This window comes from Mycteria americana, chromosome 7 (assembly GCF_035582795.1).
Source record: "Mycteria americana isolate JAX WOST 10 ecotype Jacksonville Zoo and Gardens chromosome 7, USCA_MyAme_1.0, whole genome shotgun sequence".
NCBI lineage: Eukaryota > Metazoa > Chordata > Aves > Ciconiiformes > Ciconiidae > Mycteria > Mycteria americana.
In genome coordinates, this window is record NC_134371.1 from 39,245,687 (window position 1) to 39,259,765 (window position 14,079).

The 14,079-nt window shown below is 44.2% G+C and overlaps 1 protein-coding gene across 1 annotated transcript; it reads left to right on the top strand.

The window, feature by feature from the left end:
* The first annotated feature begins 1,583 nt into the window (after nt 1–1,583).
* Nucleotides 1,584–13,438, top strand: LOC142412523 (uncharacterized). Its single transcript, XM_075507956.1, has 6 exons — nt 1,584–2,005; nt 2,332–2,400; nt 6,276–6,395; nt 7,737–7,793; nt 10,367–10,426; nt 11,492–13,438. Exons 1-6 carry the CDS (start codon nt 1,609–1,611, stop codon nt 12,292–12,294), a joined length of 1,506 nt encoding a protein of 501 aa, XP_075364071.1. The 5' UTR covers nt 1,584–1,608; the 3' UTR covers nt 12,295–13,438.
* Nucleotides 13,439–14,079: the final 641 nt, after the last annotated feature.

The following is a 14,079-nucleotide window of genomic DNA, read 5'->3' on the forward strand; positions in this document are numbered from 1 at the left end:
CCCCATTACCGAAAAGCAGTTTGGCAGGAGAATTAACTGGTCGTTCTAGGACATGAAGTCACCCACCATCACGAAACTGTTACAAAAAAGCATGTTGACGTCGTGTAACATTGCTTTTCTTCCTTCAGCATTCACGAAGTCATGGGATATGAGCTGGGATGTAGAATTGTAACTTAACAAATCTGGTCTTTTTTTAACTCAAGTTTGAGGGAGGATTTTATTTAAATAGGAATAACATTTTATCTCTATCTGCGGAAGAATCAACAGTGACTAGGTGCATTACAAAGGACATGCTATGTAAATATTTACACAATGTAATCATTTTCTTTGGAAGCTTTGGAAAAAATAAAGTGATACTACTTGTAGCTGTAGTTCCACCCCGTAGTCAGAAATCATGACCCAGTCATAATTTATCTCACAAATATTCACTTGCTTCTGGATGAAACTGGAACATTTACGGTGTGCTAGTATAGTGTTAAAATCGTTTTTATTTTGAAATATATGTACAGACAAGACAGTTGCAGAAGTGGAGGCTGAATGGCACGCCCCTCACCCAGCCTTCTTGTTTGAGTGCACGGAACACATACACACCTACCCCGTATACAACCCTGCAAAACAAACGACGTCACAAACGTGAGCATACATATTTAGGGGCATTGAACGTTAAGATACTGCCATCAGGTTTATTACAGGCGTCAGTATCATCTTCCTCGATCCTGTCTTTTTCAGTATGTAGAAATCCTTTAGAATTTGTAAAAGGGCCTCTATTTGTTTAGCAAGTTGTTTCCAAACTGCTCCTAAACTCTTCGCTGCCCTGGCAAGCATCTGTGCAGTCGTTACAGAAAATGCCCGTCCGCTGTCGAAAGACGGGAAAATCAGGCACGCACCGCTGCCTAACAGTTTCAAACGCAACCCTGCTGCCTGTTATGTTACAGTAAATAGCAACCGCGCGCCGTGGGCACTTTCTAGTGGGAGCACCAGCACGCCCTCCGACCGCCGCGGGAGCGAACTGCGCGGACAGGGCCTGCAGAGCGGGGCCACCGCGCTGCCCCTCCGGCGGCCCCCGCTGCAGGCGGGGAGCCCCCCCGGCTCGGGGCTCAGCCCATCCGCCCGCTCTGGCACGGAGGAGGCAGCGCCCGGGACCTCGCGGAGGGCCACCCGGGGCGGGGGGGGGGGCCCGCCGGCTACCCGAGCCCCGGCGGCGTCGTCCGCGCCTCGGCCCCTCAGGTGAGGGAGAGAAACCGCCTGGCGCGGCCGACGCGTCTCGCCCGGACCGACTGCGTGAGCGCGGCAGCGGGCCGAGGCCCGCCCGGAGGGTTCGCCGGGCCCGGCCTCCCCTCAGGGGCCGCCCCCGCGGGGCCCCGCCGGGCCGGGCGCTCCCTCATTTTTTTCACTGGAGGGCAGCCTCGGCGCAGCCGGGCGGCGGGACGGGCGCTCCCCGCCGCCCGGCCCTTCCTCGGCCTCCTCCCGCCGGGCGGCGGCGGCGGGCTCCAGCGGCGGCGGCCCCACTTGCCTCAGCGGGGCGGCGGGCGGGGCGGCTGCGGGGCGGGGGGGCGAGGGTGGCGGTCGCGCGGGGTGGTGGTCGCGCGGAGCAGCGGCGCGCGGGCCATGGCGGGCCTGCCGCTGTACCACGTGACGCCGCGGCGCCCCCTCCGCGCGCAGGCGGCGGCGGGCGGCGACGCGGCGGAAGCGTCGGGCGCTGAGACCGCCCCGCGGCGGGGCCGGCGGGAAGTGAGGTTCGCGGAGCCGCCCCCGCCGCGGGAAGGCGGTAGCTTCAGTCCCGCGCGGCGTGGAGAGGCGGCTGCGGGCGGCCGGGGCAGAGGGCGGCGGCGACGGCGGCGCGGGCCGGCAGCGGGCAGGATGGTGGGGGGGAGCGACGAGCAGCCTCCGCCGGACGCCACTGAGCTGAAGCGCAGGCGGAAGAGCCCCCGGTTGTTGGCGGCGCGGGCGGAGGAGGCCGAGGCGGAGGCCGCGGCCGAGCCCGGCCCCGGAGGGGCGCTGGAGGGTGAGCGCGCGCAGCGCCCCGCGGTGGATCCCGCGGTTGAGGGCGCGGTGGGGCGGCGCGAAGTGGGGCGGGCGGGTGGGCTCGCCCTCTCCTTCCCCGCGGCCGCCCTGCCTGCGGGGCAAGGGGGCAGGGGCGGCCGGGGGGGGTGTTGAGACGGGACTGAAGCGGGGAGTGCTCTCCCGGACAGCCCCGCTGGAAACACTGGGGTGTCTCAGTAAGTCTGAAAGGGGTGTTTGGTGCTCCTGGAAGGCTGTGGGGCTGGAGTCCGGTGGGCTTGAACTGAGCTGCCCGGCCTTGCCGCGCCCTTCACCTGTTTCTCGTTTCAGGAGACGAGCGTCACTTTGGGAATCCAGACTCCTTGACTCGACCCCCTATAAAAGCATGTAGATCGGCAGGTAGGTTTTAACTGGGAGAGGTGACTGTGCGCGCCGCTTGCAAAGCTGCCGAAATGCACAAGACCAGAGGAAATTGAGTTTGTTGGGTTTTAGCTCCTTTGCAGGTTTTACCGTGGTTCTGATGTACAGGTGAGGAAATCCCGCGGTGGTTTTTATTCCATACGTAAGAGACAGGGAGTGCTTCTCTGCCTTCCAGAAGGATCGGTGCACGTAGAGCACGCTGAGGCCCTTAGGTGGCTGTTTTACTTAGTGCATCACTTGGAATAGTATCTTGTCACAGCATTAAGATGGGGAATAACTGATTTTACTAACACTGCTTGGTTTTTAAAGGCTGAATTTAAATGAATTATCTTGAGCTGCAAAAATAGATCGCTGTAAGACTGCTCTGTACAGTGAGCAGCATCACTTATGAGGAAGTGCATAGTTGGGACTTGCCTGTCCTTTCTCTGAAGCACCAAGCATACATTGGTACTTGCTGTTGGACGCTGTTGCGTTAGCTCTGTGTGGCACTGTCTTGTTTCTTTAGTTGATGAAAACTGTATCCTTCTCAAAACTTGAGAGGTGCTAACTTTGTGTAATACAGTCACGTGGCTTTAGCCTGTCATTCCATCAGAAAAACTGCAAGCAAACTGTCTGTATTTCCTTCCCCTTTAGTCTGTTGGTCTGTTTTGAGTTGGACCGTATACGTTATTAGCATGTGGCAATTCTCATGCGGATGAGTTGGGCTAGCCTGGGACTATTCTCCATTCCCATCTGTATTCTTGCAACAGGGGTGTCACCAAGCTCTTGTTACAGCTGCAGTGCATGGCCCTAATTATGTGGCATGGCCCTGAATATGTGGCATTGCCTTTAAAAAGGGCTGCCAATATTATGCTTCAGAAGTGGAATTTCCAGGAGGCGTGGAAAAAAGTCTTATCTTGAGGGAGGAAGAGAGAGGTTATGACTATTTCTGTGGGAAAATACAAAAGTTTATCTCTGAAAAAAGCTGTGGGAAGCTGTTACTCCCAAATGATGGCTAACAGAGTGCTAACACGCTTAGTATTTGATATGTGGCTGGGCTGCTTTAGGAGGTACAGCTGAGTGTGTTTTTGTTGATGTAGACGTCTCTCAAAATGAGGTTGGAGGGAAGAGATGTCTTCCCTCCCCCACCCCCCCGAGCTCTTAACAGTAATATTTGATTATAGTCACAACAGGCATAAAAATACGATGCTAAGAGACCCTAATGCTTTATGCAGGAGCAAAGGAGTAATTTCCCCCCTCACAGTCCTCCCACCTGTAGTTATACAGTATTGTGTTTTTTCTGCAGAGTTTAGGGCAGACCAGGGGGAACGCAGGGTCTGTGAGGCAGCGGGACAAGCAGGGTGGATTTTTATAAGGATGTAATTGTCATGCTTCCCTGAGAGCAGAATGGAAGCAAAACCACAACTTGAGAAACTGGTTTCTGGCTTCTGCTTAGAGGTTTTAAATATAGATTAGGAAACTTGCTTCTAGAGCTAAAAAGCTTTAAGAGCCTACAAACCCTGCCTTGAATCAGGCATCTTCTAGATCACCGAGCTAAAGCAGTCTCCATTGAAGTTGTCTTAGAATATGCAAGTAGAGTGTATGACCGTACGAGTTAAAGGCAGGCACTAGGTGGTTTTGGCACTTGAGTTTGTGCTGTCTGTAGTTGCTGTGGAACATTGCAGCAAATATGTTGCAGGCTTATCTGTGTTGAAAAAGATTTAACCCACAGGGATAGATACGTACCAGGCTTAAAAGAACAAGTTCCACCATGTTAAAATAGTGGCTTTGTATTTTGGTTTACAGACCTGTAGTTTATGAACTCGCAGATTTCTAATCCCTTTGAATAAGCCAGTGTATGAAATGGGGATAGTAAGAAAATCACTCTTTTGGCAGGTGACCGGCTGAAGGTGGCTGGCTAGCAGATTTAAGGTGGATTGGAAAATCCTTACTAGCTGCCTGGGTGGCAGGAATGATCCTTTAGATAGGAGGCTTAAGGCCTTGTAAGGGAAGAGCAGGCATGTCTGGACTGGAATTTATATTTATACATATATTTAGGAAAGTTAAAATTCATAAAGGGGGAGTTCACTTTTTTTCTGTAGGGGGTACCAGGTGTGCTGTCTGCTTTGCACGTGTGTGCTTCTCTTCCAGTCTGTTGGCGATACCTGCTGTTACAGAAGGTGCTGATTCAAAAGCTGTCTTCATGTGAGAAATGAAGTTGTATATGTTTACATCTTTCCTTTTTACAACAACTTTTAAGAGCGCTTTGAGAGACGTAGAGTACTGATTGATGCAAAGAAGGGGAGAGGAATTTAAAAGTATGGACTGCACGAGTAGCAGTCCATCTCTTTAGATTCATAGATCTTTCTGGTCCTGTGATTGCTAGCCACCGCTGCTAGTGAGATTTTCCTTGCAATAACTCAGTACATAGTGAAATATGGCTATGCTGTTTGGCATTCCTGAGGATCAAGTAATTTGGTGAGTATCTTCATTCTTCACTTGGTGGGGAAATCAATCATTTAACAGGTTTTTAAGTTATTTTGAAAATATAGTATCCCACTCACTACGTGCAAATACTTCACTGTTGTACCTGTGACTTCATATCTTAGTTTAAAACTTGCAGTTTTCTCCCTTGTTTGTGTTTTGGGTTGGTTTTGGGTTTTTTTTTCTCCTTTGTATGCTTCACATAACACAGACATGCTAAAGCTACCAGAATATATTAGAAAAAGGCTATGCTTTCTTTTCTTGAAGTAAAATTAATAAACACTAGGTGGCAAGCTGTGTGTTGCCTTCATGTGTATGGTAAAAGAGCTACAGAAATGCATTAAACCCCGGGAGAATCCAGTACTGTTAAAAGAATAAAAGGGTCTAGCGTGAATGTTACAGAGAAAAAGTTTTACCAATTGTATTCTTGCCTTTGCTGTTTCCCCTGCTTATGCCCTTCAGCTTGATTGCTGTGTCATGGTCTCCGTTCCACAGCTGCACTACAGCTTTCTTTCCATACCTGAACTTTTTTCCCCCCTCCTTGAATCTGGGCAACCATGTGGTTGCACTTTATCCTTTCAGACCTCTTCTCCTGGTGTTCTGCTTTTGACTGGCTTTCCGGCCCTGGCCTTTGCTCTGTGACTCCTGTCATCTTACAAGGCTTTATTCTTTCTAGTTAGTAACATTAACTAAGTTGGGTTTCAGCGTCCGAATGGCTGTGTAATTTGGCAGACAACCTAGAGGTGTTGGTTTAGATTCTTCCCAGCTACCTGAGGGGATTAAGTTAGGAGCATAGGTGCCCTAGATTGCCTTTATGGTTAATGAGAGAGGGAGAAAGAGACCCAACTAAAGGATGGCTTGGACTACATAAAAAGGGAACTTATGTTCTATATTTGCTTCTCTCTCTTTTCCCCTCTGCCTAATGCTATGGAAGAAAGCACAATTATTGCTTGCAAGTTGTGTGCCCAAAGCTGTGGGAAAAATTCTCTTTACTCCCATGCTTGTGTATTTACTAGTTTACACTGAATCCCTTCAGTGTAAGGCATTTCTTTGCTCTTAGCATTTGGTGTCTTGATGTCTGTTTTTTTTTTTTTTTAAGTCAAAGACTCCTGAAAATTAAAAAAAAAAAAATGTGTGCAGTGGTGTAGACAGCTATATTTGTAGTGAACTCAAATTTACCATAAGCTTTTTACGTCTTTAGTTGCATTTGGTTACATTTTAAGAAAGTGATTCTTGGGAGATCACAACTTTAAAATCACTGATTTAGACCATGTATGTTCTGTATCTTGGTCCTTCAGTTTTGTGATGTTATGAGCACAAATGATACTGCACCTATACCAATCCTCTCTTTCTTTTTTTTTTTTCCTTTTTTCTTTTTTGCCTCCTGACAGGCAATTCTTCAATTTCCTTTCTTCAAGAGAATCCAATAAAAGAAGCAGCAAAGGCTTATGACAGTAACGAACCCGAGAAACCAGCAGGGCATCAAACAAACATTTATACACCGTTAAAAGGTAACACCACAAGTTTTATGAGTACCTTTTCCATGATGTAATAAATGATTGCTAAAATGACATTCTTTCAGTTCTATTACAAAAGGGGGAGGTGTTGAGTTGAAATCTGAATGGATGAAGAAGTTTAGGGAAGAAAAAAAAAAAATTTTCAGGGTGTACTCCTGCCCATGAGTCAAATTAAAACTGATTGTAGTATGACAGTCATCTGCTTGGGTGTAAAACCTTAAAGTTCAAGAAAGCGCAGTTTTAAACTTTGATAGCTGTCTGGTTTTTTTGAAAAGCAAAACAAAAAGATGAGTAATATCACACCTGCTTCAAAAACTGTTACAAGAGTGGATCTTCAATTGCCTCAGGCAAAGCAAAACAAAATTTCTTTTTCTAAAAAGATGAGTTACTTTTGACTTTAGCAGGGGGAAGCTGACTATACCAAGTGATTTCAAAATGAGGGAGCACTTTTTCTGTTCATTGCTTAAGAGATTTTTCTTGGTGTTACAGAAGCAATAGGGAAATACAATGAGGAAGAAAATATGGGATACTTTTTAGCCCTGCAGAAGGTATTTATGTTACTACAGGTGATTTGAATACATCCAAATAGATAGGCTATGTAAGGGAGGTCTTCAGGAGAGCTGGTAACTGGTCAGAGAGTGAGGTAGTGGCTTGCATTCATTCGGTCAGTAACAGTCCTAATCACATAGTGTTTATGGGAGAGCACTGAGAGCAATTGTGAGTGCAGACTGACAAAAACACAGACATGAACCAGGTAGCTGAGATGTGCACAAGAACACATCTGTGTTAGCCCTGTTTCCCAGGAACACGTGCAGGCATTTTCCTCAGGCAGCAAAGAACATACCCATGTTTGCTGAGTCCCCCTGGTCTGATAGCAGTGTTGCTAAGGTGGTAGCTTTACACTGGTTTTTTGTTTTGTTTTGTTTTTCCCTCCTGCTGAATAGTTGTGGTTTCAGAAGTCACAAATCTGGTACCCTTCATTAGCAATCAATTAACGCTGCTAATTTCCCATCCTTCGCATTTTATCATTAATTGCTTCATTACTTTTTTAAAGAAAAAATAGGAAGGATAATTTTGTGTCATATTAGGAAAAGCAGGATGAAGGGTCAAATTAAGCCCTTTCTATTAGATCCAATAGTAGCTTTCTCCATCTACAGAACAGGGGTTCAAGAGGCTGTCATACCATGCAGGCTTGGTTTGGCAGCACAGCATATACTCCTCCCCTAATAACCTTTGAAGATTTGACTGAAAGAGCTAAAAGCATGTATGGCTTGTCTGTCGTATTCTGACCTCTGATGTGATAACCGAGTTCTTTCATTTGTGCTTTGGTTTCAGAAAGAAAGGCTGACTTCCTTGAGAAAAATCAAGAGCACCACTCAACTACATCACAGAGTAAGGCAAAAAATAGATACCTAGTCTTTCCCTGTAATTAAGTGAAAAGTACAGAATTCTTTTCCTTACCTGTGCTTATGGTTTTTCTTGTGCCCTGGGACACTCTGTCTGGGAAGGTGGAAAGGGACCCAGGAGGCAGGTCCAAATGGAAGCTGGAGAAGGCAGCACATTCCAGAGCTAGAGCCCTTCTATGAGGTTATTCAACTTGCTGACCACAGAAAATGACCAAATGACCCACTTTTTTTTTCTTCTTTTTTGGCTGGGTTAGGAAATGGAGTTGAGTCATGGGACAATCCGTAAGTGCAGAGCATATACTAGTGGCATTGTGGGGGTGAGCTGAGGAAGGGAACAAAACTTTCACCTTTTGGTAGCAGTGGGTGTTAGATTAGCTTGTACACATCGCCTTCCCTTCTAGCCTTTTCCTGAGTAATGGTGGCTTGCTATGGTTGAATTAGTTGTCTTATACTCTTGGAGAGGAGCAGCATTTTTCTTTGCTGGCAAACTCCAGTCTGTTCATCTAATGACCAATTCCTTGTGTTTCAGATTTTTATCTTTGGTTGGTTTTGTGGATTTGTTGGTTTGGGTTTTTTTTCCTGTTGGAAGGGTACTTGAAGAGGGGGAAAAAATGCTCTGAATTCTTAGTAGCCTTCTGTTCTTAATGTCTCGGCACTTGTTTCTATCCTGAACAGGTATGGATAAACAAAGTCTTGCAGATCAGAATTCAATCTGGAGAACCTGGGGGGGGGTCATTTGGGGTGTTTTTGTTTTTTGAAAACCACAGTGCCTTCCAGAAGAGAAGCTCGTCTTGTGATAGCTGCACATCTGTGAAACGCCTTTGAAAAATGAATTGATGCAGGGAGTTCTCGCTAGTCTGGTACTTTTTCTTTCCTGGGCCAGAGGTAATAGGTGCTGCAGGAGTGACCAGTTGTGTGTTGGGTGAAGAACTTTGGAAAATCACTTGAAACTCTGAAAGCTCTAAGGTGTCTGCAGAAGTTATGCCTTTTGAGTTAGGCAAGACAAATAATTTGTTTGGCCTTCATGCAAATTCTGTTGTAAATAAGGCAGGATTCTTAGGTAGGATAAGATCTGTTTTTAGACTGTTTATTGAAATATTTTTTCTTTTAGGGTATGAATCACAGCTGTCTCCTAAATATGAAACCTAGTCTTTGCAAACAGGGCTATGTTGTAAAATATTGCAGAATTGAGGTGATTTTGATCTGTTAACTATTAGAAGACTTATAAGCTTAACCAGTTACAAGCTCCATGTCTGTGTCCTTTTGGGGCAGGGGCTTGAAATTATAGAATAGAGTAGCTCATTAAGCCAGTTAAGCTCAGGCTTAAACCAGAGCTGCTTTTAGCACCTTCTGCGATTACATTCATACAGAAACAAAGTTATAGAATTTATTTCAGTGTTCTTGAAATAACTACTGCAGGGTGTGTTTGTTCAATTTATTCTCAATAGTGCCATTGACACTATCCTGATTTGGTTATTAAAGAGCCTTCAGCTTTGAACCAGTTGCTGTAGTTCACAAGGAGCCAGAAATTCTCGTGTCTTTTTCATTAACTGACTAAATGCAGAAAACATGCAGACCAATAATTGCACTGTATATATTCATACTAGTCTCTTGGGAAAGTTGTTCATAACACTCTTTTATGGATAATGTCTCTTGTATGTTGCTGTCTGAGCCCATTTAAATAAATAGACCGAAAGTATATTTTGAAGTTGAAAGCTTGCATTTTGCTTTAAAAGCACAATTCATCCCAAGAAACTGACTGCTGATGAAGCAGGCCTCTGACCCAAGCTAGATGGAGAGGGAATATGAGATTATGCCTTTAATATATCACTTTGCTTTTGCTACTTATCGCTTGCATTATGTTGTTTTTCTAATATGTGTGTTAATTGAGCTTCCATTTTTCTGTCCTTCAAATTCCTGAGCAGAATCAGGAAACTTAATTGGGACATGGGATCCTTGTGCAGAAATTAACAGGTTGTTAAATCTCTGTCATTTTGTTATCTTGTACTTGAAATGCTTCTGGTTTTATTTGCATAACTTCTCAAGAGTTAAAATATCTTTGGGGGTGATTTGTGATAGGTTGGGGACTTGTGCTTTTTATGCAAGGTTGTCAGGATGGCTTAAGAACTGACATTTGGCAAAGAGTGTAGATGGAGAGTTGGTCTGCCAGTTGAATGGGACTTCTCAGGCTAGTAATAGCGGTGAGCGTGTCATTTTCCTTGTTCAAGACTAGCCTTGGTCGAGCACAGGAGGGCGAATGATGCAGAAAAGAAAGCCCCATACTTGATACAGCCCTACCCGAGATAAGGTCACAGCCTCAGCTTTGCTCCTGCTTAGCAGGACTGCGTTTGCTTCAACAAGGTGTTATGCAAGGGTGCTTTGTTAACCTCCCTGTAAGCTTTCTAGAAGTTTGTATGTAAAAGCATAACTAAGAACAGCTTTTCAATGAAAATACTGCAGTTTGGCGATTTCAACTCCCTGCCAAATTCCTCGCTGGAAGATTGATTATAATTGTTGTCTTAGTATTTTTCTCATGTTCCTTCCTTAATCTCTTAACAGGCAGAAGTAAATTTCGAGATCAGTCCAGTAAAGGGAAACAGTCACAGCCTTTGGCCAAAAGTAAGACTTCTGCTTTCACTTCTATTTCATGCATGTGTTACATTTAACCATTTTCATGCCTGTCCAAGTATTAGATTTCCTGGTAGCTGGTGTGAAACTGAGGGTCCTTGCCAGAACAGATGACTTGCTTGCTAGGGCATGTGTTTTCAGCACAAAGGAAGGAAGGAAGGGTCTTGTATAATAGGTAACATTTCCACCTGAATTTAAGGTCTTCCATCTGTGGTGTTTACAAGATTAAAACTGAGGCATGCCTAGTGATGTTCTTATTTAACAGCTGTTGTGTTGCTGTCCTGATTAAAGTTAGGATATAAAAAGGTAGCATAAGGTATACAGTTCTTTCTTGTTTCGGGGGAGGTTGGTATGTTTTTGTCACTAATTTTACTGAGAACAGAATCAAGCCTTATGCTTGTGGTAGGTCAAACAAGTGTTAATTTAACTGTTCAAATACAAAACCAAACCAAAATACCTGATATTCTATGTGTTTCCTGTGCACTGTTTGCTGTGTGTACTCTTTGTGAAGCTGACTGATCCAAAGACCACAAATGTTTTCTGATAGTGATGATCACCAGTTTGAGATGCAAATACTGCTGCAGAAACTATTTTTATCCTTATGAGGATAGGGAGGAGAAATAACACAGAAACCATTCTGGTGATGCTAGGTTTTGGATAGGGCTTTTTCTGCAGACCCTAAATGTAGGAAAAAGCTTGACCTTTTTCAGAACCATTTTAAGCTCTTGGTCTGGGTTTGATTAAATAGAGTGGAGTATTTATAAACTTTCAGAAGAGCTCCTTTTTCAGAAGAATGTCCAATTTCTTAGTCAATCTGGAAATCTGTAAAAATGTCCTTTTTTAATGCTGTCACTTCAGTAAGTTGCTAAAGAAGTTCAAAGTTGTTTGTTTTTTTAACTAGAACATCTTCTTTATGATCTTCAATACTGTACCAATAGCTTGAGAGTGGGATGAATTAATTGAATTCTACTGTTTTCTCTTATTTTCCACTCACTTGTTGACTTCTGATTCCTTTTAAAACATTGTTTTCTTCCTGTTTGCTCCTCCTTTCTATAGATGATGGTGGATCGCAGAGTGGATTTCACAAGAGCTGGACTTTGTTACTGGTTCTGTTAATTAGCGTCCCATTGATTTATGTCCTGTGGAGCAGAATACCAAGTCTTCTGGATGCAACTTTGTCAAGTAGAGATACTCAAATTCTGCAAGCGTTTCGGGCCCGGATGAAGAAACTAAAAAATACTTACCAAAGTCAAGACCCTAATCTGTGGAAAAGAACCCACGTGTTCCTTGAGAAACACCTTAATACTTCCCATCTGCATTTGGAGCCAGCCATCTTACTGTTCACAGCTGGCCAAGAAGCTGAGAAAGCACTGAAATGCCTAAGCAATGAGATTGCCGATGCTTTTGCCTTCTCCCAGAATGCTACTACAATCAAAATTAATGGGGCAGACAAAGCCATATTGGATAGTGACATTGTCAAGCTGGAGGTAGATAATGAGCTCAGCTCCGGGTTCAGAGAAGGCAAGAAGGTAGCAGTGGTGCATCGATTTGAGTTACTGCCTGCAGGCTCCACCTTAATCTTTTACAAGTACTGTGACCATGAAAATGCAGCATTTAAGGATGTGGCTCTTCTGCTGACAGTTCTCCTGGATGAGCAGTCACTGAGAAAGAGCCTCACCTTGCAAGAAGTTGAGGAGAAAGTCCGGGACTTCCTCTGGGTGAAGTTTACCAGTTCAGATGTTTCTAGTTCTTACAACAGCATGGACACAGATAAGCTGAGTGGACTGTGGAGCCGTATATCTCATCTTGTGTTGCCCGTTTGGCCTGAAAAGGGCCTCCCTGTGGAGGGATGCACATAAAAGCTATTGGAGAGGACTCGAGAAAGGAGGAAGACAGAAAATGTATGTTGCAATGGCTGAACAGGGAAGAACTTACTGCGGCTGCTGAGCTTGGGCAGCATACAGTCCTTTCTGTGTAGAGAAGTTCCACCAACTGGCAGGGTTGTTCCTGCTAAAGTAACTTCTCTAAACATCAGCTGCAGAATGTAAGCAAGGAACTTGCTGGTTGTTGGTAAGTTGCGTTCAGTGACTTATTCAGGCTTGGTGTCCTGGAGCTGTAAGTAAGCGTCCACTAGTGCAGAAAGACTGAAGCTGTCTTGGTGCACTGTTTGCTTTGCCATGAGGATTCTTTTCTGGTGGTGCATGAAGCTGGTATCGCATTTGACAAGGTAATAGGATGCAAAACCATCACCTTCATCTGCCAGAATTGCTTACTTTTCTTCTAACATAAGAAAAAACATAAACTGAAAATGATGGTAAAGTGATATGAGTATAAGCACCAGCTTTTTCTTGATCCATCTGATCACAACATAGATGTCAGCTGTCTCTGGCAACTTCTAGAAATGGCAAAATTGCTTGAAAGATTTGTGACTTGTAGAGAACCTTTCAATAAGCATTTCCTCCTTAAATGAGCCTGCCCCAAACAGTTCTGGAGAGAGAAAAGCTGAGGTACAAAGGGTTGCTTAACATTAGCAGTACTGACGTCAGTTAAATAATCCCTCAGCACCTCTTTGCCTCGCTGCTTCCAGGAATTTTCTGCTCTTTGTCAAAGTTCTGCAAGTCTTAAAATTTGGGGGGAAATGATAAAATGTCAGCCGTGTGTGTACTAAAGACCTGTTGCATCTCCTTTCCAAACAAAAGTTTAGAAAGACATAGGTTATTTCTCATTTTAATAAGATAATTATTTTTGCATCAAGAGAATTTATTTATTTGTGGTACTTGGTATCCTACAAAAATAACCTTTCTTCATGTGTCTGCATATAACCTGCTGCTTGCTGTATAAGCTTCTAGTGAAGAACAGATTTGCAATGCATGTTTTTAAAATACATTTTTTTTAGCGTGCCTCATGCCGAGAATCCCTCACACCAGACTAAAAACATGTACTTGTTTCTATTGTAAGTATTTTGTGTAAAAAAAAAAACAAAAAAAAACAAAAAAAAAAAAAAAACAACCAACCAACCAACCAACCCAGAATTGCAGCATTTCCGTGTCATTCCTGTTAGTGTATGCTCTTGAACTATTGGTCTGTGTGCCTTTGGTTTTATTGAATATGAAGGAATGTGTGAAGAATGCTCTCACATTAAAGGATGTTTTCTTGTAACAGCTGAGAGACTAGTGGCTCTTGGACCCATCCTTTATTCACAAGCCCCTTGAGCTGTCCTGTTGCAAAAAGTCCTTTAACCATGAAAACCTCTTGAGGTGCTGGAGCATCTGGCTTCTTTGTGCAAGCAAAGGTTTGGGGTGTTACATGGAATGGACCAAAATCACCTTAAGCATATAAAAGAACACACTTTGAGAGATACAGAGCTGTGGTCACTTAAACCAGAAGTGGATTTGTTCTAACCACTGAGAGCCAGCAATGGATAGTGCTTTTTATTTTAATGGGAAGAAATATAAACAGTAAAAAGACATAGAAGTGTTGCTGTTCTGGATGTTTAAGAATAGCTCAGGAAGGAAAAGATGGCATTTACATTTTGGACATTTCACTGGACAAATGTTTTTTAAAAAAACAACTGTGACTTATTTCTGAGTGTGTCCTGATAGCATATCTGTTTGTATATTATGTAACCTATTTTAGTAATCATT